This window comes from Perca fluviatilis, chromosome 9 (assembly GCF_010015445.1).
Source record: "Perca fluviatilis chromosome 9, GENO_Pfluv_1.0, whole genome shotgun sequence".
NCBI classification, from domain to species: domain Eukaryota; kingdom Metazoa; phylum Chordata; class Actinopteri; order Perciformes; family Percidae; genus Perca; species Perca fluviatilis.
In genome coordinates, this window is record NC_053120.1 from 25,575,401 (window position 1) to 25,601,485 (window position 26,085).

The 26,085-nt window shown below is 41.9% G+C and overlaps 2 protein-coding genes across 2 annotated transcripts in view; both read right to left on the reverse strand.

Annotated features, from left to right (window-relative positions):
* The window catches only part of zgc:92140 (uncharacterized protein LOC447854 homolog), a 28,561-nt gene extending 17,292 nt beyond the window's left edge, over positions 1 to 11,269 (reverse strand). The window contains exon 1 of the mRNA XM_039810372.1: positions 11,061 to 11,269. The gene's annotated coding sequence lies outside the window, so the exon portion shown is untranslated. The remainder of the gene's footprint in view (positions 1 to 11,060) is intronic.
* Positions 11,270 to 12,249: 980 nt separating this feature from the next.
* edem3 (ER degradation enhancer, mannosidase alpha-like 3) lies at positions 12,250 to 25,807 on the reverse strand. Its single transcript, XM_039811162.1, has 21 exons — positions 24,419 to 25,807; positions 24,293 to 24,338; positions 23,955 to 24,055; positions 23,669 to 23,708; positions 23,315 to 23,427; positions 22,966 to 23,119; positions 22,195 to 22,329; positions 21,209 to 21,314; positions 20,832 to 20,929; positions 20,463 to 20,588; positions 20,277 to 20,360; positions 19,937 to 20,020; positions 19,443 to 19,567; positions 18,416 to 18,587; positions 17,084 to 17,229; positions 16,826 to 16,970; positions 16,190 to 16,381; positions 15,726 to 15,891; positions 15,120 to 15,305; positions 14,653 to 14,700; positions 12,250 to 13,558 (listed from the first exon to the last, which is right to left on the reverse strand). Exons 1-21 carry the CDS (start codon positions 24,505 to 24,507, stop codon positions 13,179 to 13,181), a joined length of 2,736 nt encoding a protein of 911 aa, XP_039667096.1. The 5' UTR covers positions 24,508 to 25,807; the 3' UTR covers positions 12,250 to 13,178.
* Between the last annotated feature and the right edge of the window lie 278 nt (positions 25,808 to 26,085).

The following is a 26,085-nucleotide window of genomic DNA, read 5'->3' on the forward strand; positions in this document are numbered from 1 at the left end:
CACATTCCCAGATGAGTTAGGGCTGTCACTTTCTATCCAAAACTCAAAGCATAGAACATCTGTAAAATGCTCTGCGGTCTTATCAAGAGCGAAGAGCCTAACCCAAGATGGATTTTGGAGCCTGATACAACTACAGTATCGATGAACTGAATACTACTGAATTTGTCTGTGATCTTTGGTAGACAAACTATAATAGAGACACTGTTTTAAATGACCTCAAATATATATTTTTTTGACATTTCAACCACTGCAAGATCTTGTTACTTATATCGGCCCATGTATTGGTCTAGCTCCAGTCCTATAAGTAAACTAGGAAATCGGGGTCTCATTGTTATCACAAATTGGTGGAAACTAACGAACCAAAAGGGTAGTCGTGACACCAAACCACTTTGAATCAACACCATAGATGGAAAAATTGTTAAGTTAAGTTGAGGCTGTTGGCTTCCTTTTCAAAATTCAACTGCCTTAAAGTAACATGAAAACAAATCTGAAGTCACCTAAAGCTTGTCATGCTAGTGAGGTAGTGGAAGTATGTGAATAAAAAGCAAAGCACAACCAATTCTATGGTTTAGTTTGGGATTTAATTATGTCGGTTGCAAACAAATTCTGGTTTGAATTTGTGGCAACCCCATGGTAAGTACATTCAAACCAAATTTATGAATATATGACTCTAGTGTAAATGCTTTATCCTTTCATTCTGTTGCGAATGTGTGAGCTGTGTGTATGTTATGTAGAGGATGAGAGAATTTGTATATGAATCACTTTCTCAGGTCTCCAGGTGAAACAACATTAATCTCTGGAGCCTGAGCAGAGCTTACACATGAATTTCTCAAAGGCCCACGCAGTTGAGAGAAGCGGCTGTACCTAGGTAAAGAGAATCCACACACACACACACACACACACACACACACACACACACACACACACACACACACACACACACACACACACACACACACACACACACACACACACACACACACACACACACACACACACACACACACACACACACACACACACACACACACACACACACCAAAGTTTCAATAATAATCACATCAGGCATAATGTGTCTCTTGACAGTCGCTTAAATGAGGATTCTGTCCGGAGGAGGACAATGTCTGCACCCAGAAATACTGCCGGGGGGGCTTGTTCCCTGTCAGAGAATCACAGCAAAGTGAAGCGTAGAAGCAAAAGAGGGCTACAGAGACTGAAAAAGACAAAGAAAAAGCACATACAGAGAGGAGACAGAGAGGGGACAGTCGCCTTTCTGCTAACTCTGGGCTATTAGTGTAGAACTAAAGTGAATATTAAATTAGCAAAGCACAGAGACTCCCTTCTGAGACCACTGAAGGAAGTGCACTGAGAAATGTGAGCAGCCTTGATAGATTTTTAAGTTTCAAAAGGGTCTCCAGTGTGTGGGCAGCATCTGTTTGAAGGGCTTTGATTTGTGTGTATTGAAACATCAAATTGTGAGTAGGAGCAGGCTAAAAATAGACTGAGCAGTCCCAGAGCTATTGTTGTGCGCAAGGATAATGCTAGGCTGTGTGAATCCATAAGCCAAGCTATTACTTGGGTTATACATAAAAGCTACAGCTAGTAGGCAGACTATTACAAAGCCAAACACAGCTATAAATAAATAACACACGAGGCCTGTTATAACGCAGAGGATACAGGGGATGCTTCAGTGACACACAAATCAGTTAGCCTGTGTTCAAATTCAAGGAGTGGGGTCAAGAAGTCAAAAATGGCGTGTTTTGCAAGATGCTCAGACAGCTTCTTTTATTACTCATTGTCTTTTCACACTCAGGACATCCTGGTAAAATCTTCTTCAAAATCCTCCTTTGACAGTTTTTTTTTATGCTTGCCTTGATGAAACACGTGCACTGTTAATTTTGCCGCTATATATTGATCCAAAATCAATTCTTTCAAGGCCATCCAATCACTTTGGAGAAAAAAATATGATTTTGTTTATTTTGTTGTGTCAAATGCTGTGTTACAATACAATACAATACAATGTTTTTGTTCCAAAGCAGTGATTCCTATCGTCAAGGGTGACAAAATGATTACCAGAATAGGAAATGATAAAAAAAAAAAAAAAAGAAATCCGTTTTTGGCTAGTTTTTATTGTCAAATAATGTATGGTTTTACTCTTCAAGCCTCTAAAAAATTCTTCAAATGAACTCTTTACAACTCATGGGCATGCACCAAATAGACACTGCTTCTTATCAAGGGATCACAAGCATAAAAAAGGTTCAGGAATATTCCACCATGCAAATACTTAAAAACTCTTTTGCATCCTCTTACTCTTTTGCATGTGTTTCACTGTACAATGTGATCAGTGAAAACACTTTTAGCACTGGCGACTCCAGCTGGAATCAGCCTGAGCTCTACCCAAGGAGTCGCTCAGTGCCACATGGGAGACCACAGTGGGGCGTTGCACAGTGTTGATGTAACCCACAGGACAGCTGGGCTGTGCTGCTCTCAGGCTCGCCCACTCCTGTAGACGCTGAAGTGTGTCAATGGGACAAGCTTAGTCTGGCGAGTCAGCACACACACACACAGACACACACAGACACACAGACACACACACACACACACACACACACACACACACACACACACACACACACACACACACACACACACACACACACACACCTTACGCAACTCCCTCCAGATGCTTAACATTCATCACGGGCATACTCGCCAAAGCAGTAAGTAGTATCTCTAATTTAGAGATATAAATAATGCCATGATGTCAGCTTGCAAGTCTTACGTCATTTATAGCTCAACTTACAACAGATTTGGCAAAAAGCCTTCTGTCAGTATTACACATCGTAAGCGATCTTAAATACGTCAAAACAATAATATAACCCTGGGCAACACTAAAGGGCTCAAACTCTCTTAAATGCATGTTAAGGCCAAAAGGAATCCTTAACACATACAAATGACCAAGCCCTTATACGGTTTGGCAAACACACAGGCTTGCCCATGCCTGCATACCTGGAGGTGGGAGGTGACCTACTCTCAGTCGTGTGAATAAGCCTTCTTTACAAGTCAGTTTGTCAAAGGAGGAACTCAAAAAGACTGTGGAGTGAGATGTGAGCGTACATGCTTGCATAAACACAAACTGTGCACACAGGCTGAGCAGTGTGCAGCAGCGCAAAGGTTTCTCAAACACAGGTTTGTGCCAGCGGCAGAGTGCGCGACCACAGAGCCTGAAAAACTGGCTGAGCAAAAGTGAAAGAGAGAAGAGTAGTAGAAGGACGTTTTTTGAGGCGTGTAACAGGTTATTAGTTTTCAATGGATTTGATTTCATTGTTGGGCTATCAGTTCCCATCATAGGGCTACTGTAAGCAGGAGTGCCTGGCTGTGGTTCAGCTTCCTGGAAAGTGGGGATTTGAAAGCCTGGGGAGGGGAAGTGATGACTTCAGTCGCAGTTAAAGCCACAGGGAGTCTCAGAGCTGCATATCCACCTGTGACAGGGCAGAGATTCATCCTCTGCTTCATCATGCTGCACTACTGAGCTCCGAGCCACACTCTGCTGGTCTGCAGTGCTCGCTGGTCAGTGCATTACAATATGCTAGTGGTACAGCGTCCCCCACCCCCAGAGAATGTGTAACTGAACTCTTGCTCTGCATCCCGGTGACAATTTAATTTAACCTACTAACCCCCCCGGTAATTTGCACTACCCAACGCCACCCATACTGTTGTATTTATTTATTTACAAATGTACGTACTGTAATTACACCTATACATATCCATGTTCTACTGCTCTTCATACTATTCATCATGCACATACACAAGTATTCTTATAATGTTACCACACCGCACATAGCTGTACATAATGTACATATCTGTCTATATGGTTCATTCAGAATATCTTTTCTGCTTTTTATGCACTTCTGGTTGGACGCAATTTGCATTTGCATTTCGTTGTCTTTGTAGTTGTACTCTGCACAATGACAATAAAGTTTAATCTAATCTAATCTAAGCAAGCCACACATATCTTGACATGTCTCATCTCATGTTTAACTTAGTTCACACTCATTAAATGAGACATTGAAATAGTGCCTCTGTTGTTCTTGCCTTGAGGTTAATGCTTTATCTCATAAAATGTTTTAATGATGTTAGAGGAGGCTGTCTTTTCTTTAAAGAGAGGTGGCCCACCTCTGGTATAAAACACTGCTGAAATACGATCATATATACTGCCATGTTGATAATACAGAGGTAGATACCACTTTAATATCTGTGATTAAGCAATTGCTGGCAATATTCAGTGCAATTGCAATTCAATGAGCAGGACTTTTTTATGGCAATATTTAACTGACAGTATGTTTTACAATTTGCTTTTAGATTATGATGAACTACCTGATCCAGCTTTCATTGCTGGATTTCAACAAAAACCAGATTATTTTATCTATACATTTTCCTACATCACGCTACATATTAATATTGCCATATAAAATTCCTTTCGGGATGATAAAAGTCTGTCTTGAGTGTTTGTATTGATTTGTTTTATGCTTATATTTTATACATTAGCTAGTCATACCTTGGAATAATGGCAACAGAGGAGTGAACAATATGGATGAACTCCTCTATCACGGCCTATATTATCTTACTGTATGTCATGTTATCAATATATATCATGATATTGAGAAACTGTATGGATAAAATAACAACACAGAAATAACAACGAATACAGTAGTGGTGGGACAAAATATCGATATGGCAATATATCGTTGTCCTTGTATTACCTCTGACCTGATAAGTCAAGGTGCTTCATCACAATGATGCAAAAATTACAATAATGCCATCAAACAATCCTGCTCATTGATTTGCAACTTTGCCCAAAATGGTTTTACACAGCAGACATTCTGACTTATCATAGTAGGAAAAGAATGGGTGTTCCTAATAATAGTAATAGTAAGCCGGGACATGTACAATACCAGAACCCTGGAAATGGAGCAACTAAATGGAATTCAACCATTTTAAATTTACACCTGTACTTTTCCTAAAAAAAATCTAAATCTATGAGGACTGATACATTTATACAATCTCACTGTATATATTGCCAAACCTTCGAGCAACAGCAAATACTTCCCCCTAATGACTAACCTAACACATTTAACATCATGTTTGCTCTTGCAATAAAAGCAAAAACCTAACTGGTGTACCTGAAGTTGCTTTAGGACACATACGCTGTGTGCTGCAGTGTGTCGAGTGTGTCTTTGCCTCTCTCTGTGACAGAGCAGAGTTTCAGTACAACTCCTGGGCCAACGCGCCATAATATTTACTCTAGCCAGGCAGCAAATGCTGCACCTCTTCTCTTGTCCCAGTTTAAGCACTCCATCAGTCTGACAAGCTTGGGAAGGCGTGCCAACACACAGACACAGGCCGGTGGACAGTAAAGGTTTCTCAAGAGTGCTGTGCTGCTGCTTTAGGTGTACATCTCTATTCTCTCTCTCGCTGTCTGCTGTTGTACGAGCAGCGTCTCTTTCCTCTTTTTTTCTGTGGTAATGAGTCTGACAAGTGGTCAGAGAGGGGGGGATAAGCTTAGACACAGAGGGGGGGGGATACAGGAGCTCCTCTGTTCTGTTGGCTGAAACCATAGCCTGGCCGTGTGACTGACAATGAGAGACACATTGCGCATAGCTAAGGCATGTGCTGGTTAAGAAATAAGAGTAGGTTTTTGACAAGTTTGTTACATAGGCCTACATATACATTGGCAATAGGCCTATGTTTTTACTCCAGGCCCATGAAAAGCAGTTGAGCTGAAATTGAGAGGTATGCATGGCTCTCACCATCTCCTTTCACTACTGTAGCTAATGGGGAGAGCAAGAGAGACCAAATGAGAGAAGGACGAAACAATGGAGTGAAGCATAAGGTGGGCCAGGTAGAACCAAACCATACAAAAACGGATTGTTCCACCTAATGCAGGCCAGGCTAGAGGATAAAATTTCTCCTCTGAGGCACTGTTTGGCGTTTGTGCCACTGGCTTCTCAAGAGCGAGACGGATTCCCTGAAAAAGCAAGTAGCTGTGCCTGTTTTATTCCCTCTGAGACATCTCTGTTCTGCTGCTTCCACTTGGGACTGAGGTAAAAGCAAGTCAGACCCTGAAGTGGTTGGTGGGTGAAGAGCAGGACCAAAGGGGGTTGGAAAAGTAAGTTAAGAAATGCTTTAGCGATATTGTGGCTTCCTCCTGTGTGGACATGCGACACACAACCGAGTGAGAAAGAGAATATAGTAGTAACATCATGTGGCTCATTAAAGCCAGCTCTCAGTCTAATGGTGGTCAATTTTGTCCAAGTTTGGCTCTGCTAACACACACACACACTTTGCAAAGTTCTTTGCCTAACCTTGGATTTGAGATCTTGTTCTATTCCTAAGATATATTTAACAGGTGTATTTTTGGACTTCACAGTTACTCTGGTCTGGGTAAAAAGCATATATTTCTGTCCTGGTTACAGTTTCTCCAAGTAAAAGGACTGCTGCTAATTGTAGACATAAAGGGTGTAGACCTTTTTCACGGCAGAAATGTTGACATGTCATAGTAGGAAAAGCACAGGTGTATTCAAAACCATTAATGATGGCTGCATTCCACTTAGGAGAGGCCCTGGTATTGTGCATGCTGACTCACTGAAATAGTTGATGGAACTGAGCCATCGTTAAGGTTATCATTTTCAGCTGTGCTTTTCCTACTATGACAAGTCAAAATGTCTGCTGTGAAAAAGGTCCATCATGGTGTATGTTTTTACTTTCATTGCTTTTTGTATTCAAGTTTAGTATAAGTAAGTATAAGTGCTTGTTCATTAAATGTACCAACAGACAGCTGCACGTGGCTGACAGAGCCTCGGCCTACTCCAACACAGCAATCCCACAAGGTCCAACATGCTTAGGTTCTCTCATCCAAATCCATCTGAATTGCTAACTAACTAACTAACTAACTAACTAACTAACTAACTAACTAACTAACTAACTAACCCACAACTGGCAAAAATAAAAGAATACCAGCATTAATATTAATTACAAATTAGCACAGCTGAGAAAAAAAAAAAAATAGATCTCAATCTCTGCGTAATTGGTGAGCATGCTGCAGGATAATTCGAAAAAGCGTTTCGGATGTCAGTCTGGTGTGTGAATGAAACGCATTGAAATGTTTGGCTGATCGAGCCCTTCACCAACGAGCTGCAGATGAGCCTGTGTTTCATGTCTCACCATGGCTGGTGTGATATATCCACAATCTTTTTCTTTCACATGCAAACCTGTGCTTTTCCTCATCTATTATCCTGCAAAAGGGACACACACGCCACAGCCAGGAAACCTTTCATTCAATAGACTCTTCAACAGGTTTTAATCAACTGTACAAGAGCTAATGACACCTAACATGAGGTCATTATAATTCACAGTCGGCCTACAACAGTTGTACTGGGTTATGTGGCTGAAATTATCAGAATATTAATTTGTATCACATGTGCAAAATCACAAAACCAGGTCTAGGCAAGGTAGCCCACAACTGTTATGGATTACACAAGACCAAACTCCTATATGTGTAAATCTAATTCTGCCCGAATTTAGTTAGTTTGCCACAGAAATGTAGAGCTGAAATAATAAGCCTAGTTGACTAGTCAATAAGTCAATAGACAGACAATTAATCAGTAACTATTTTTTTTTTTTTATAAATGGTTAGGTCATTTTTCAAGTAATAAATACCAAACATACGCTGGTTCCAGAATTAAATTTGAGAATTTGATGTTTTTTTGTCATTTAATGATAAATAAAATTGAAGCAATTGGAATTTAAGCTGAAACAATTAGTTGATTAATAAAATAAGTTAATTGACCAAATATTATTACTATTTTTGTCAACAGTTTTGACAATTGTGTAGATCATTTTTCAAGCAAAAATGCCAAACATTCACCGTTTCCAGCTTCTCAAATGTGGTTTTGGTTGGACAAAGAAAGAGTCAGAGTCTCTGACTTTCACAATTTTACACAAACAAAACAATTAATCAGCAGATCAACTGCTAGTGAATCAATTAATAACAATAAATAGTTGTTAGTTGCAACCCTAAAACATACACAATGATTTTATCACAATATGGTTCAGCTGGAAGTCAATAAGCAATACTGAAGTATTGCCCTGTTTTAGGATGTTTAAAATCAACATTGATCACTATCAGAGCTATTAGCCAATTCATAACAATGTTGAAGTGCAAAATCAAAACTATATATTTAGTACTAAAGTAAAAGACTCATCCCATGTAGAAAAGCACAAATCACAAATATTGCACATTAAATATCAAATCGAAATATTACATAAAGTAATGAAGGAGCACAAATCAGAAGAATAAAAATTGTATGCGAAGCAGGAATGTGTTAGAAGGTAAACCCACCTATGCCCAACCCAAGACAGCAGTATGTTTGTTATTTTATTTTCCCTATTACCTGCCTTTATAATACATATATGGGCTTTTATTGAAGGTTGAACATTCCATCAGTCCAACAGTGCAGTTGTCATTAACAAGGAACGGGCCTGCAGAGATCCTATCAGACACCATTTTATCTATGGTAGGGCACATATGTATTCTATCTGATGGGAAAACACTGTGCAGAGATTCACGCAGCACTTCAGAGTGAGAATAAGAGATAAGAAAAGAAAAAAAAAAAAAAAAACTGGCAAGCTAAATCAGTACTGGACCTTGTCTCCATGTCCCATCCCAACTGGACTCTGAATAAACTGCACTGTAAACACTGTCAGGGACACAGAGAGATGCTGCTTTACCATTGGACAGACACAAACACACAAAACATGCATGCAGGCTGCACAGCAAACCCCTGCTGACTCAAAAGGCAAGCAGTCAGAGTGCAGGCCAATGGCAGAAATAGCCCACATCCACTGATCTGCACGTCAACTGCAATGCAGACACACATAAACACACAAACCAGAAATAACAACGCAGATGATGACGACACAAGTGCCGATTTCAGCTTTCATGCTGCAACATTTGCTACTTGAGCCTTGATTATTCAGTCAGGTAGACGAACCCATCGGCCAGCGAGCCCCTCAGTCAAACTGGCAGACACACAGAATCCAAAGGGATCATGTTGCGCTGGCCTTGTGCTTTCTGCACTGCAATATACACTCCCTCATCACATCTGACAGCACTAAGCACTGCCGCTCAGAGAACACACAACGCAAACACAAACTGGATGTAAGAGACAGTCATGGGAACTCCCTCCCACGCCCACACACACAGACAGAGAAGACATCCTGGTAACCATGGAAACCCTCCACCTCCTCACACCGTGACCACATAGGTTTTGCATCATGACCCAAACAAGGGCCAAGCAATCCCCTAAGCTGCTGTTAATCAACGCAAGGTGTGGAGGCCACAGGTGTACAGGTCGGACGGGCGGATGATGGTGATGATGACTGAGAGGACGAGGAAGAGGAAGGAGGACTAAGAATAGATCCTCCTGCCTTGGAGAAAGAGACAGAGAGGAAGAGAGAGAAGTGTGATTCAGTCTCTTTTGCTAGCCACCGGAACCAAAAGCCATATGTGAGCAACGACACACACACACACACACACACACACACACACACACACACACACACACACACACACACACACACACACACACACACACACACCCCCCCCCCCCCCCCCCCCCACACACACACACACACACACACACACACACACACACACACACACACACCTCTCTCTGTGATGAGCAAGTGAGGGAGGCAGATGGATGAAGACAGACAGATGAATCAAGTAGGGAGGGGGGCTTGCAACATCCACTTACAAGATTGATTGTAACCTATATAACCCTGATGTAAGCTGCTGGTGACAGGATGATATGCTCTGTAATGCTGGCCACAACAACCTACTATCACACCAGGGTGCTGCACACACAGCCACCAAATGGATGTCATGGTCGGGTGTTGATCACATGGGGAAATCTACAGTAGCCTAGCTAATGGCCATATGGCACATTTAAACGTAGCAGCCAGAAAGGCAGTTATCGAGCCCCCTTGGTGATGTAGTGTGTATAATACTGTCTGAGGAAGTGGGAAAGGACACATTTGAAGTAGACTCGGGCTGAGTTTCAGTTAATGAGCTGGAAATGAGTCTGTATATCAAATCTAATTCTGGCTGCAGTGACTTTCCTATTATTATCCAGAAGCGACTGTCTTCCCTCAGAGGCAGACACATAACAACCATCATTCAGTACTTTCTAAAATAAAAAAAAATACCAGAAAGCCTAGGCTACTGGTCATGTGTGGTGGTCAACAGAAGGCAATTGTTTTCTCCTATCATGCTATGGGAGCTGTGAGGCACACCGGCTGGAGGAGCAGCAGCAGTAGCCCCTGGCCCGGCCACAGAGCTCTGTCCTGGGGCGGGAGCTTCAGCTCCAGTCAACAGCTGTGTCCAGCTGCGCTACCAAGGGGAGACACTGGGCGCTTTGTTCCCTACAGGGGGAGGCAGAGTTGTCGGCAGAGGAGTAAACGGTCTACGCGTGTGTAGGCTACACATAGTTTCATTTCCACAAAGGTTAACGGCCTGCATAGCCTCCGCCAGCCCAGGTCCGTCTTCCCTCTCTTGAGTGTTTCCCCACACCAGACGGCCTTGCAGCAGGCAGAGAGGGAGCAGCGGGACAGGGTGCCACAGCACACCAGGATGTGTGGAAAATTTGAAATGCGCTGAGCCAACACTGTCCAAGCCGAGCGAGCACATTCACACACTCCAAACCGAGCAATGTACACATCTCACTTGAAGCCCTCTTGTTTATTTTATCGCCCGTGAAATGAGAAGATAAAGCTGCGTTAGCGTTGCAGCGAGCACCTCCACCAAGAAAACATCGACAGATGCGAAGCCCAGTGTGCAGGAAGGAAAAGCGCCGGGTAATCACGGTACACACTCAGGAAACAACAACAAAAGAGAGGAGTAAAGAGAGAAAGAAACCACAAGCAGGAGCGTGGTTTTCCATGGAGGATATGTGACACCCCTGGTAGACGATAAACCACTAATTCACGCTGGTACTTACTCAGATGAACCGGTTCCGCTCGATCCACTGGAGGATAGCCGGTCGGTCTTCCGGCTGTGAGTCGGGCGGGATCTGCGCTGTGGAGACCGGAGAGCTCAGAGCCTCGAGGACTGAACGTAAACTGTGGCTTGCGTCATTTCACCAGGATGCCACTATTGCGCGCAGCAATGCAGCCATCTTGCTGAGGAGTGCCCCACCAACTCACCAATCACTGCTGGACCTGAGCTGCTGTCTTATTTTGGTCCCAGTAATGAAAGTGATCCACCGAGCTAGTATTTACTCTAATGCAGTGGAATAGCTAAAGGAAATCCATTAACAAGAGAAGGACTGCATTTTTTCTTCATTAAAAAAACTCCCATGTCTGGTGCCACTTTGATCTAGTAGTGTAAATGAGCCTACACTTACTCAAGTAATGTACCTAAGTAATATTTGGAGTTCATTGTGCTTCACTTAAGTAGACCTATTTCAATTTTATGCCATTTTATCAACTTGGTGAAAAGTTGCTCCACCTCGACCAGCTGTGATAATAAGATATATTTAGTAGTAATAATAATCATGATATATAATAATATTCCCTTAAAGTGGCCATTCTGCCCAACAAATACTTTGACTTTTTATACTTAAAGTACATTTAGCTGGTAATACTTAGTACCTTTAATCCAGTACTTTTTAATCCAGTAATTTTAATGCAGGAATTTACTTGTACCTAAGTAATGCTATTTTTTACTTCATTAAAAGATATGAGCACTTCTGCTACCACTGCTGTAATCAGTTTGATAGTATTGCTGTGGTGCATACTGAGAATTTTCCAATTAGAGATCTATGTCATGCTGACTCAACTTATTTTATGTGGGCGTCTGCCCACTGTTTATAGAAACAAGTCTCCTGGAAAGGAACTAATTCACTTTTCATTCAAATATTCCGCTTTCTTGTAAAAGTCAACATGTTTTTGCAATTTCTTCTGAAAATCCTGACATGATGCCAGTATGCTAAATATTCTATTAGAGCAGCTTTTACATAATTACAAGGTGGTATAACATTTACAGTTCACATCCTGTAAGTGAAGTAAAATCAGCCACATTCCTGAATCTCCATCCTTTACATAATTTTTTATGAACTGCAACTGCATCTAAACTCAACATTCAGTATTAAAATAGCATAAACTCAAATAATAAACCCAGTCTTCCCATTTTCCCTCTTAATTTTTTATTTCATTTCATCAGGTTAATTTAGTGGCTTATTTCTGCTCCTTCCAATCAGTCAACAGTTAAAGCATGACAGACAGATCTCATAGCGCCCTCCCGTGGCGGCGTGTGGGTCTGTCCGCTCCACCCAATGTGGTCCAGAGGCTGTTTTTTTGGGTGAACCAGAACCTGAGCAAAGCAGCGCTACATTGTTTCAGTCAATATATCTTGACAAATACATATTTACATTGACAGATGACTTCATATATCCTCCAGAGAGAGATCAAGTTTGGTGTTGAGTATGTCTACCGTAAAGCCTTAAAAAAAGATCCTGCAGCTTATTCGATGTCACCGATCCCCACATGAATTAAGTCCTTAACTCACATAGATGTGTACATAAGATTAGGCCCAGGATCCCGAAGATAGTAATTGTATTATCACAAATAATCATCACATTGAAAATAAAATTAATTGGTCGATGGATTAATTAGTAGTTGTTGGACCAGCATTAATTTGAGCAAAAAGGAGTCAGAAATGCATAGAGAGAGAACGACAGTGTGAGAAGGAATTTGGAATGGAAAGTGAGACGCTGTTACATACAGTCTGGACTGTGTCATTCATTAGGGCTTTGTTATGACAGATACACAGAAACTGTATGAGAAAGTGAGGTAAGAACCCTGGTCTCTTATCCATAAACAAACTTTCAGGCTAAAAAGGACTCCCTTATGGTCCAGAGATACAGTATGCAGGCTGCCTTGGCACATGACACCATTAACAGAGAGCAAGAGAACAAACAGTCATGAAAGACATTGCCCCAGCATCCTCTGAGTTCACCAGATGGAGACTGGTGACTTGTGAAGACATATTCCCTCCAGGTTTCTCCCCCACAGTGGGATCAAACCGCAGTCACAGGGCACGGCACGCCCGACGACTGTCAGAGCTCATCCTTCTCCATCTGCTGGAACGCCTCCAAGTCTTCTCGCCAATCAGCCATCAGTTCATCCACTGACTGGCTGCTTGAGTCTGTGTCGCCTTCAGGCTCCTCTCTCTTCTCAGAGTCTTTCTCCTCTTTGGGCTCTGCCAAATCCGCCTCTGCCTCTGCAGGACTGGCTTCCTCTTCCGGTGGTCGAACTTCCTCTACAGGACTAGTGTCCTGACCTACAGGACTGACTTCCCCCTGTGATGGAGTAACCTCCTCAGGAGCCAATTCGTCTAGCTCCAACGTGCTCTCTTGCAATTGGCTTATGGGTTCAAATGAGGTGGGAGTTGTTGCCTCAGTTAAGCAGTCTTCCTTCGCTTCTTGCACGTCCATACCTAAAAAGAAAGCAGGGGTGTGAGGCACACAAAGCACTTTTCCTCCTCTTCAGTCGGTAATCTATACAACGTGCCCCTGGTAGCCCTTCTCAGTCAAAAATAGAACCGCTTTCATCGTGAGGCTGTCAACTACAGTATAACAGCATGATGCTGATGGTGAGTCATGTTTCCCACAGGATAAAGCCTTTCTCACATAGCTGCACAACCAAACTGAGAGTCAACTGTGAAAAGAAATTGGCAAAAAGTTATACTGTGACTTTTGCACATATCTGGTTAGGAAAAAAAAAAAGTGTATATGACCCGTTTCTAAAAGTGTAGCCGCTTTTTTAACTGCAGCTTGTATATGTGTTAAGGAACAAGTCGGTGAGGTTTATTAATACACAGAGGATTGCTGCAATGACTATAACGCTGTATAATTCAAGTACAGATAGGCACAAGCGATCTGGTCATTATTGTGTCCTGGTGGCTTTGTGGTTACAGAGACTTGCCATAAATCAAAAGGATCTGTGGTCAAGTGTCTATTTTGGTAAGCAACTTGTATGCTGAAGCATGCAGTCCGATCTCTAACAGTGCGGTTATGCAGCTGATCCTGTTCCTACAACCAGGTTACTTACAATGATATTAGTCTCAGTTAAAGCTTCTTAGTTATTCAACTTTGCCATTTTACAACCTGAAACACAGCTGAATATATAAAAGTAATTGTAGGTTAGAATCAAGACAAGCTCACCGAACACAAACTATGACAACTTTTCCCAGAAACCACGTAAAAACACTGTTACTTGGCTTGGGTCAGGGTCATACCCTGCATCACTGTCCAGCCGTGTCATGTGTAACTATTGGTTGGCTCCAGTGACAGTAACAGACAAAGCGCTGTCATGTCCCAAGCTTCCCCAGGGGGAAAATCAAAAAATGACAATACTGTGACTGCACTAAGCTTTTCTATCAAACAAAAATAATCCTGTGGTTAGAGGGCTGAGTGAGAGGGAGGGACGGAGAGACGAAAGCATGACTATAAGGAGGGAAAGCAGAGATAAAGGAGAGGGGAAGTGCAGAATGAAAATAACAGTCAAAGAAAGAAGGAAAAGAATACTTACTGCCCTCAATCAGGATGCCAGGAAGAGGTTTACCTTTGAATATGGTTTCTGCTCATCCAAAAGAGGAGAGGGTAATGAAAAAAAAAAAAAGAGAAACCAAGAAAGAGAGGAGAGGAAAAGCACTGTTACAGTCCACCACAGGGAATAGAGGGATTTGGCAAATGAGAAAAAAAAAGAGGAACAGAATGAAGATGCAATATTGATAAGGGTGTAAAACTCCACCATGCACCATTATAACCACAGCTGGTGGGTGGCTTTGGAATGAGTCACGAACTTTTAGGCTTCAAATAACGCCTGAATCCCTACATCTCATCTTTATTTCATGAGATGGGGCAACATAATGAGGCTTAGTCAGCGGAGAGAGGGATAAGCACACTGATGTGATCAATCTTCTCAGGAGCGATAAGTGAAACAAAGAGAAGAGTTGTAACATTTAGGGAGGCAGATGTGAGGGAGCAATGTCACACCTCTGTCTCTGGCTTTGTCGCTCAGCAGCACCTCCACCTCTCTGTACTCCTTCAGCGCCTCCAACAGGATGTTGCCCTCCTTGTGGAAGAGGAAGAGGAGAGGCATGGTGATGTCATCTGTGCTGCGGCCGTCCCCGGCCATCTGAAACAGGGGAGCCGTGTCGCTGCTGCTGCCCTCGTTGTCATCTGGAAGGAGAGGAAAGGAGCAAAAAGGAGATCAGTGGGAGAAAGTAGAGCTGAAAATGAACTGACATTAACAACTTTGATATGAGGTTAATCCTTAAAGTAATTTAACAAGGAAACATTTTTCACTATTGGACAGTTTGTAGATACGATTAATCTATTTATTGAAAAGAAAATACAGACAAGAGATTGTCATACAGGTTTATGTGTTGTAAAAGAAATCAAAACGGTTGAGATAGGTCTTATATAGATGCAGATTATTATTATCAAGTTTAATTGAGTTTTGCTTTATTATCAAGTCATCATGTCATGTGCAGGACCCTAATCGACTGTCTGTCTTCAACATAATCCATTTATCGAGCCCTAATCTAGTCACCGAGCGGTCATCTTCCTCGTCTTGTGTCGTTAGCTGCTCGCACTCACCGATGACTATGCCTCCGATGGCGCCAGCCTTCTGGATGTGTCGGGCCTTCTCTGCAAACATGCACTGACCCCTCTGAAGCAGAGCGATGTGGCCCCGGACGTACTCCGCATTGGTAATCTCCGTACAGCCGCTGTAGGGTTCAGCCACAGTCACAAAGCCTCGTAACTGCACACGGGGGGAAAGAAGCGTGACCGGTGAATTCTTGCAAAGAATGAAGGAACACATTTTTATATTATAAAAGTGCTGCAGTTGTCAACATGTTATCTTCTGGTGCTAAAGCCATGCACTAATTTACTCTTCTGTTTGAATTTGGGTTAATATTTGGAAAATATTCTAGGAGAGGAGGAGCTCTCATAAAAATACCTTGGAAAAGTGAGTGGCTCTCTTGGGAAAAACATACAGGAGGACAGTTAAGTGCCCATTTGAAACCTGGCAGCTTGGCAAAGCTACAAAGCCCACTCACCCCTGTAGAACTTTTGGACAGGTCTGTGCCAAACTGTGCTGGGCCGGCGGTCAGCACAACTCTGCCAAAGAATGGATGTGAGACGATCTGAATGGCTCTGGGAGGCAGCTGCTCTTTCTGCTGCTGGCTGGACAGCTCCATCATCTCCTGCATGAAACGCACGCCGTCCTCTGCTGCTACCGCACTCACCGCCTAGGTGTGGGCGTGCCAGAGTGGGAGAGGAGAGGAGAGGAGAGGAAAAGAAAAGAGGATTTTAAAAAGTCAGGATGGAAAGAACACCATGAATTATAGAGTTGGGACAAAGAATCTATCCTCCATTACACAATGGCACCAGTATCACAGTATGTTCTTCTGCTGTTTTACATTTAAATAACAGTACAAATGCACAAACTGTTGAATGTTTTCATGAAAAATAACTATCTTCACATTTTAAAAAAGGTAGTTTTTCCTAATTGTCTTGTAGCATTCCTGAATATGTGTGCAGTGTTGTATCATTCCCATCCCTAGTAATTGGAGCGAAACAGTCATATGCATACGATTAAGAGACTAAATTATTTCTGCCTCGGATTCAGTGGTTTTTAAATCAAGCACGGACGACAACATGCAGATGTTAATCTTTGTTGCTAAACTGTTTACCTGTGTAGCATGCTGGACCAGCTGCACCCTGCCATCTTTCAGGTGGATCAGACTGACTCCCATTCTCCTCAGCAGCTCCAGATGTTCAGGGTTGTTTGCCATGAAGTCCTGAGCCCTCAGGGGAGGACGGCCCATACCGGGCTCCCTGAGAGGAGGGAGAAGAGCAACAAGTTAAAAACATGAAGGAGATACAGCAGTTAGGGAAAATAAATAATAAGTGCAGGCACATAACCTGGTCAAACCTGTATGTATACATACCTGTAAGGAGCAGGGCGGGGGCAGCTCTTGTCCACAGCACTACGGATTGGGTCTCTCAAGTTACCAGGGTAGGCAGGGTCAGGAAACAGGAGGCGAGTGTTAGGGCAGGTCCAATCGAAGTTAGAGTCGTCCAGCTCCTGCTCTGACTGAATTATAATGAGTTTAGTACAGATTCTGTTAGGAACTGGAATGTGGTACATAGTATAGTGTTGATTACGCCCTACTATGCCCTGCTACTACGCCCTGCTACTATGCCTTCCTCAGGATGCTGCAAATGTTGGTATCATGTGAAAATGGCTGGTGGATTTAAGATTAATATAATAATTTACTGAATGAATCAAATTTGAACATATGTGTCAGTGGCTTGTTGATCTTTACATTGTTAGCCTGGGACACATTCATACGGTTTAAGATTTATTTATTTTGATTAGGACAATGCACATTAATCAACATTTCTGTAAATGCGCCAGTGTTAGCCAGTCGGCTAATTTTCAACTGTAGTCCTAGTTGCATGCATGCCTTTATGGTGGGAAGAAACCGGAGCACCCGGAGGAAACCCACGCAAGCACGGGGAGAACATGCATCCTGTGACGACCTGGATTCGAACCCAGAACCTTCTTGCTGTGAGGCAGAAGTGAGCCACCGTGCTGCCTACCTTTGATGAAGAACTGACTTTAACTTATCATTGCACTTACAATAATGGGGGCAGCTGTCCTCAATTTAGGTCATTGTATCGTCTCATCTTCAGCTTTAACTGCATCCACCATGTGTTGTTTGTGTGTGTGTGTGTGTGTGTGTGTGTGCAAGGGTCAGTCGCGAGGGGAACGGAGGAGCAGCAGCCCCACCCGCTGCAGAGAGCCGACAGCCAGGATTGAAAAGGCATCAACTTCAGCGACTTTTAAATCGTTATAGTCTACATTGATGTTAAAATGTATACAGGTTGGCAGGACGGTCTGAAATGTTTTGCACGGTCTTTCTCTGTACGTTTTGTTGGTAAATGTGAGATGTTCAGTCTCGTCTAACAAGCGTTGAACAAGGAAATGACCAACCCGTTGTCACTCCCACTTGGTCGTGGGAAAACTTCAGGTTATTGGTCAAATTTATTTATTTATAATTAATAAATTAGAGATAGATAGATAGATAGATAGATAGATAGATAGATGGAAGTTTTTCCTCGCCACTGCTGCACTAAATGCTTACTCTTGGGGGAATTATTGGCATTGTTGGGTCTTTGTGAATTATAGAGTGTGGTCTAGACCTACTCCATCTGTAAAGTGTCTTGAGATAACTCTTGTTATGATTTGATACTATAAATAAAATTGAATTGATTACCGTTCTGTTTGAGGGAATAGAAGAAGAGTGAGGGGCTGTGGAGAGGGACAGGGGCAGCAGGTGGGCCTCGGTTGTGAAGATGTAGTCCTCCACGTCAAATGGTAAGTCCTCCGCTTCAGCAAACAGCAGGAACAAGTATTTGAACATCTCAGCAAGGAAGAAGGAGTCCATTCTGACAGGAGAGATGAGGTGTAAGATTATCGGGGACAGGTCTAGCACTGCTGGTTTATTTATCAGAGAATCATGTAGGACGTTGCAAAGCAGAGCCAGACTTATCAGCAGGCCAATATTTGTTCACATTATCAGCTTATTGTAGGGACTGTAATACAGTAACAAATGGCATATGTTATGGGCGGATATGTGGTACATTCATGTTTTATAGGCTGCATTTTTAGGTGTATTTACTTACTCCATGTTTGAAGCCATTACTTGTAATGTGATTATGGCATCATTCAAATTATTCTGATGGCATAAGATTTTATTTTCTTTGCAATAAAAAGAAAGAGAAAAAAATCATGGTATGAATTGATGTAGTCTAAGTGATGTTTTAATCACCAAAGTCAGACCTGTCCCTTTTTTTTTTTTATTGTTCTTGATAATAAATTATTTTAACGTTTTTTTTTTTTATTATTCCTTTACAAATAAAGTTAATTGTTAAAATGTCCTGCTTCAGTACACTGCTTTGTCACAACTCTTCTAAATTTCCCTGCGAATAATTTGTCTTTATATTATGTGTTAAAGTAAAAAAACAAACAAATAATCTATCATATATTTTACTCTTATACATCAATATTAACCTCATGAATTCAGTATTGTCAGGTTCAGTGATCATTAAATAATATGTAATCTATCCCACTATTTAACCATTCCTACCTTCACTCATGAACAATGCTTTACATACCATCATCTCATGGTATGTTAATCTGATGGTATAGCATACTAAGCATGTCTGAATGGTGTCTACAGTGGACATTTAGTAGTGCATCATCATGCAAATCTTACAAATACTGAGTCTTTATATTCTCACCTGTCCTCGTGGCTGCCAGTGCGTACGTCCTTCATTGCAGCGAAGCCGCAGGGAACACGAGCAAAGCGGTTGAGGTTGTCCAGGATGGTGCGACCTGCCTCCAGGTAATACGGGTCTCCTGTGGCCTGGGAGGATGAGAGGACAGTGGTGCGATCATAACACAAGACAGTACTATCAACTATAAAGAAGGCTCCAGTGAAACTTGATCAGACACAAAGACGTAACTTCAACTCCTAAGACAGTGTTTTATCATATTAACTTCCTTTATACATTTTTTACAACACACCAGAATGCCAAAGGCAAAGTGTTGGAGGCTGCTTAATAACTGCAGAAATGAAGATTGTGTGTCTGAAATTATTGCAAATGAGTCCTAGTGCAATGGCAAGTTAACATAATTGAACAAAATCTGGTGCATGATAAATAGGCATTTACCGCTGTACTGTGGCAGTGAAAAGAGAACGTCTGCATAGTGTCAAGCTTCCTTGATAAATTACCTTGTAAAGGAAATAGGTGCTCTCTGCAAACTCAGGCCTCAGGGGATGCTGGGCCCAGTGTACCCTGAAATCAGTAGTGAAGGCCTGGGAAGAGACGGAGAAGGACGAAGGGGTCAGCACACCATCCAAAGCATTGTAATTAGAACAGACAGACGTAGCTAAAATGCAGCCGTGTCGTGTGAAATGCTAGGTTTTTCACTTCAGAAGAGTTACGGTTGACAACAAAAGCCTTATGGGGTTATTTGACTCTATGGTCGAATGACACCAAGTCATTTTTTGTGGAGCGGTTAAAGTCTAAGATGTGGTATTTCATGTTGGATACACAAGAGAGACAAATTACCTCTGGGAGGAAGTTGTGTTTCTTTGTAACTTGATACAACATCTCATGAGTCTCGATGGCAGGACGGATATCTCCCTTCAACACCTGAGACATGTACACAGTATAAACAGTATGCACAAGGTTACTAAAATGACACAGGCCAATATAGGAAGAGTAAAACCTTCACTTCACATGATCCAATCTGACCTGTAGTCCAGGGAAGAAGGCCAGCAGAGAGTCCATCCAGGTGCGAGCGGGAAGCAGAGGTTTGTGGATGTGGACATCCAGCAGAAGTGGAGGCTGGCTAATGTACTTCATTATAGATGCATAGTGCTAAATGGGGTGGACAAAGTTGAGGATATAATAACAGTCTCATAGTGCTCTAAACACAAAAACCAATGGGAGCCTGAGGACTTAAAACAGGCATTTCTTTAACTCCGATGTTAACTAAACAGAATCCTGAAATGCATAAACATAAAAGTAGAATGCTGCTTTATGTTGAAGATGCCACTATGACAAAATGCTATTATGCAGACAAATTACTCTGTATAAGTGTGTGCGCGTGCGTGTGCTCACAATATTAAACCGCTCCAGAAACAGGTCATCTCCCAAGAGGATGTAAGCCTTTAGCAGGTATTCATAGTACGAGTCAATTCCCGCTCCTACACCGCTGTCTAGGACACAATCATACATCACTTTATAACACAAGAAAAATCAGACAGCAAACAAATGTTCTATTTTGTATCCATCAACCCTCTGTGCAACCAAGTCCTCTCTAAACCAGACAGAAAGATTGTACCCCCTATACTTAATTTACCCTTTCCCGTGTCCTTGGCTCCTCATCACTCCATATCTGCCACCATCTCCTCCCCTCTTCCAACACCCCTACTTCTCTCAACACTCCATCCACCCTCATCTTTCACTCCATCCTCCATCCTGCCCCCCTCTCTCACCCCTGCGGACCCACTCTCCGGAGTGGATGTTGATGGTGGTTCCCACCAGATTGCTGTTTCTCTGTCTCTTCTCCCACAGAAAGTCCAGAGCTCTCCGGGCATGAGCCTGTGTGTGTGTGAGATAGGGTGCATTATTGATTTTGAAAAAGTTAAAATTAAATCAATCTGCAGTAGCTGTCTGTTAGAAAGATCCCAGTGATTGACTCTGTGCATGATCAGCAGTCTACTGCTGCCAGGAAGTGAACCAGTCCAAGGCTCCAATATCGTTGCACAGGGTAAAATATCAAACTCTGACATGTTTCGGTAGAACACTGCAGCTACAGGATCCCTACCTCTCATAGACATTTTGTTTTTTCTGCAAGAGGCAGGTTGATTAACAAGCCAAAAATAAAAACTCAGATCTCAGTGAATACATGAGATAAATGACAGATACAGTATTTCACATCATGTGCCATCAAAATAGAGGGTGGTTTCATAACAACAACTGTTTGCAACCTGATCCTAAAAAAAAAGATTAAAATGACAAAGTATAACCTAGATTACAGATAAAGGACGAAATACAAGCCACTTGTAAGCTGTGGCTGTTCAGTGGCACAGCTGATGTTGCTGATAAGTCAAAGTGTCAGCACAAGAGACCTCGCAGGAGACTCACAAGTTTAGTTTTGTGTATTAGAACAGTTTTGCTGAGAAATAATTAGCTGAGGTTATACATTTTAGTCAAAAAATGAAGTATTCCTTATAACCATTTTGCTGTTTAGATGACTAAAATACAAATCTTCCTCATCTATACTTCATCAACAGCATAAATCTGTTGACCATGATTGTTGATATTTAAAATGTTTTTTCTCCATAACAATGTGGACAAGAAAAAGCAGAAATATATAGTATTTTTTTTACATCTGCTTTAAAAAAAACAACTAAATCATAGATCACAACATGTTAATGTAGACATAGAAGGATCTCATCATCGGATGTAAATGTGATACCTCAAACACAGGATCCCCAGTGAAGCGACTCAAGGCAGCAAACTCCAGGATGATGGTTCCTGCACACGCAGTGCAGGTGTCTGTTTCTGTGCCCGTTCTTGTCTCAGGACCCCTGACACCGAACTTCAAGTTCACCTGTCAAGCAGAAGAAAACAAAACAAACATTACACAATCAGTTTGTAGAGTCACATTTGGTTTGCAAGAGACTGTGCATAAAAAAACGAGTCAGACATGAAAAGATATCGGTGTTCAAAAGCTGTGACAGCTGCGAGCAGAGCAGTGAAGCAGAAAATGGAAAAATGTAGTCACATCCGAGAAGCTACAAATGTCAATTGGACATAGTGTAACCCTGGAAGTGTGTGAATAAGCTTACTCTTTTTTGGTAGTACATATATTACCAAATATGTTTGATATAGAGATTGTTAAAACAGGATCTTAATTAACAAGAAGGTTTTTAATTTTTTGTCCAACTTAAAGTACAGATTTCTATTGGCTCCAGTAAATGCATCACTAATATCTCACTAATCATTGGCTGTAGCTCAGTAGGTTTCTTCTCCTTTCAGGTACACAGACAAGGTCTTTATGCTACAATAGAATTTTATTTTTTTATCCCATATGGAAACTATGGAACTACCAATGACAAGACAAACACAAGTATGCATACAATTCTTGTTTAACATCCCCACCTTAAACCCACTACAGCACATGCAGGTTTGTTTGTGGTATTAGAGGCTAAATTTAGGTTTTTCTGCCTGTGTGCAGTTGTCTCACCCTGGGATAGGGCAGGCCACTACTGGTGTTGAAGGCTGGCAGCAGTCGGAGACCCAGGTCTTTGGCCATATGTAGGAGCTCATCCTGGTACCACTGCATGTGTTGACCTCCCTCCTTCAGCATCACAGCCATGGAGTGCCCTCCCAACAGACCGCTGAACACACGCACACCCAACAACCACATTACAAAACAGCAGAATCCAGTGATTTCTTAACACTTGTGTGTTTTTGGACAGCTGTTCTGTTCGCTGCCTGTCAGAAGGTGATCTTTGTGTTAAATGTGGCACAGTACATTCATAGTTTATTTAATAACCATTAACAGGTGTGTTAATAGTCTAGTCCAATCTCACCCAAGGACTCGAATGTTGGTTTCAAAGACCGACACCACAATGTCGTTGTCCAGCCTCACATCTGACAGCACCCTTCTCACTGCCGCCTCAAACTCTGTCGTCTTGTTCAAAAGCTGGCAATGAGAAATAATACACAACTATAAAAACCTGGCTCGATTATAGACCACTAATATTTAAATAAGGAATTCATTTTTAATTTATTAACATTGACATTTCTCTCTAAATTCTGTGAAGGACTCATACATCAATGCCTCCACTTTGTTCTGTCCTATTCATTTAAAAACAGTCTCAAAATAATAACCCAAATCAATAACTGTAAGACAACCCAAAAAGACACCCAAAACCAATACCCACCACCAGAGTATCCAGAGTGTCTATGAGGGTCAGAGAGAACCTATCAGAGGGAGAGAGAAAAAGTTTAGCATGGGTGTTGATTGTCCCTTGCGATAATTAATGTAATATAATGTAATTATAATTTATGTAAACATTGTTCAATGTAATAATGGTTATTCAGCAAGTAAAAGTACAGCTCCACCTTCCACCTCTAGCACGTGCTCAACCAGGTGTGGTAATGCATGTCGGCACTCATGTCATCATTGCTTCATTAGATCTTAAGGGAAAAAGGCAGTATGCTACTTACTTTCCCAGAGCGTCGTCTACGTCACCTCGACTGGGTTCAAGTCCACGTACTCTTCCTCTGCATGTTAGTGGCATCAGCTCATCGGCTGGGTATGCATGGTCCTACAAAACAAACACAAACAATTCAAACACTATGCTTTGATGATCACTTATTTATTTATTTTCTTAGGAGGTCAGCTTAGTCTGACTAGATCTCAGTCATCTTAAAATGGGTAGGGGTACAAAAAGGAAAATTGTCCTGATCACCTAATAAGCTGCTCAATTGTCCTGAATCAAATCCAAAAAGACTGAAACTATGCCTATTACTGTGAAGGAATCCAGTGAAAACAGATAACTTACCATATAATTCTGATATGCATGGTCAAACATCTCAACCACTTGGTTCCTTCAGTGATGGGAAAACACAGACAAAAGTCAGCTTAACATGTTTCACTCTGAGGAAGCTGTGCGTTTTTCTCAACTCACCTCAACCTGAGCTTCTCCTCCCGTGACATGGCGTGTCCGAGGCTGCATAATGCTCCGAGTAGCATCAATGAGAACAGTACAGCTGGCATTGTGGTAGGTGGGTAAGATCGCAGCAATATACATAAAACCACAGTTTGGCTCTCGGTCAGTCACAGAGCAAATACCGAGTCATTACCACCGCCCTAACCAAACAGCTCAAACCAACAGAAACATAAACCTACACCAACCCATTAATGTTTTACCTCTGAGATCATGATAAAGCACGTTTTGGCTTTGCCTAAGATGTACCACTTAATCATCAATAGGTACAGAAAACATCATGAAATCATGTTAGCTTGTTGCTAAATCTTGGCCACCTACACTCCATCTGTGTTGCTCAGCAAACATCCAAAACACGACTATAAGTCAAGGAGTTACTATGTACACTGTGCGCTTTCATATGTGCACTTACAGCCCAAAATGCTTTTAAATAGTTAGCAATGTTGTTATTTCAAGTAACCAGAGATCGAGATGTAAATTGACAGAGATGTACCAGGTAGTAGTTGTAGTGCAAAGCTACTCCACGTCCCGTGAGCAGGTTGTGAGTCACACCTGTTTATTTTCCCAAACTGTCACCTGGACCTATTGTACACGTGTGACACGTTGGCACGTAACACGTTACATTTAACTCTGCCCCAAAGCAAACACGCTAAATCAAATTAATCCTGCGCTCTAAATACAAGTAACTCTAAGTTACAATAATTGTATTGTCTAGATGTAGCTAGTCTTCATGTAACAGCGATCAAGGAAACGTATAGTCATTTTAGTTATCACGACACATTGTCATATTTGAGACTCACTGTAAACCAACGCAGTCGGCCTTGTTCTGTGTTAATAATCCCACTCCACAAATCATGTAATTTACTTAGCTACTCCACACCATAGATATAGCTAGCTATATCTATGACTCCACACACTATCTACAGCCAATTATTAAACCAGAAGTCTAACCAACAGCCTTAGGAAACTCCTGTTCATACCAGCTCCTGTTATCACTCTGGTGTGTGACGTTGTGAAACTGTAAACTTTTAAAGATATAATTTAATAAGTTCCTCCTCTTGACAGTTCTCTTTCGTAAACCAGTCAAACAAGCAGCCGAGCACTTGTCGGGGTTTAATTAGCCAGTTAGCCAGCTGAGCTAACTGGCCGAGCTGGCGACAACGGACAAACAAATAATATAAGAAAAATCCACAAAAACCGCGTCCATTGTTGAGAAGTGGATCTGACCGAGCTATCTTTTCTGGCCTTCGTGTTATAAAGTGGATAATTTCGCCGTAAGCTTCTGTTTCGCCAAGCTAGCCAGTCTTGAAATACCGGATGCCGCTGCGATGAAAACGTCAACAACATCCGTTTCCTGTAACGTTGTGGTATTGTGCCCTGAGTCTTACCTCTCAGGTAGCATTTTTCTCGCAGGCTGAGTAAATCGTCCAAATCGCCCCTTGCTATTTACAGACGTAACTCTAGACATGATGAGCTGTGTTCCCATTATTAAGCATATAGCTATAACCTAACCTAAGGATAACCGGTAGTTAATGGCTTTTGAGGTGGGTTACACAAGTCGTTAGTGGCGTTACCTGAAAGTCATGGTTAGGGAAATAAAAACACTATTCAGACATTTCACTTATGTT

Coding starts and splice junctions, on each gene's coding strand:
- edem3 (XM_039811162.1), bottom strand. CDS start 24,507: ATGCCAGCTGTACTGTTCTCATTGATGCTACTCGGAGCATTATGCAGC. Junction 20,361..20,462: donor CCTTCTTCCCTGGACTACAG/GTCAGATTGGAT, acceptor TACATGTCTCAG/GTGTTGAAGGGAGATATCCG. Junction 15,892..16,189: donor TGTCCAAAAGTTCTACAGGG/GTGAGTGGGCTT, acceptor CCCCGTGTGCAG/TTACGAGGCTTTGTGACTGT.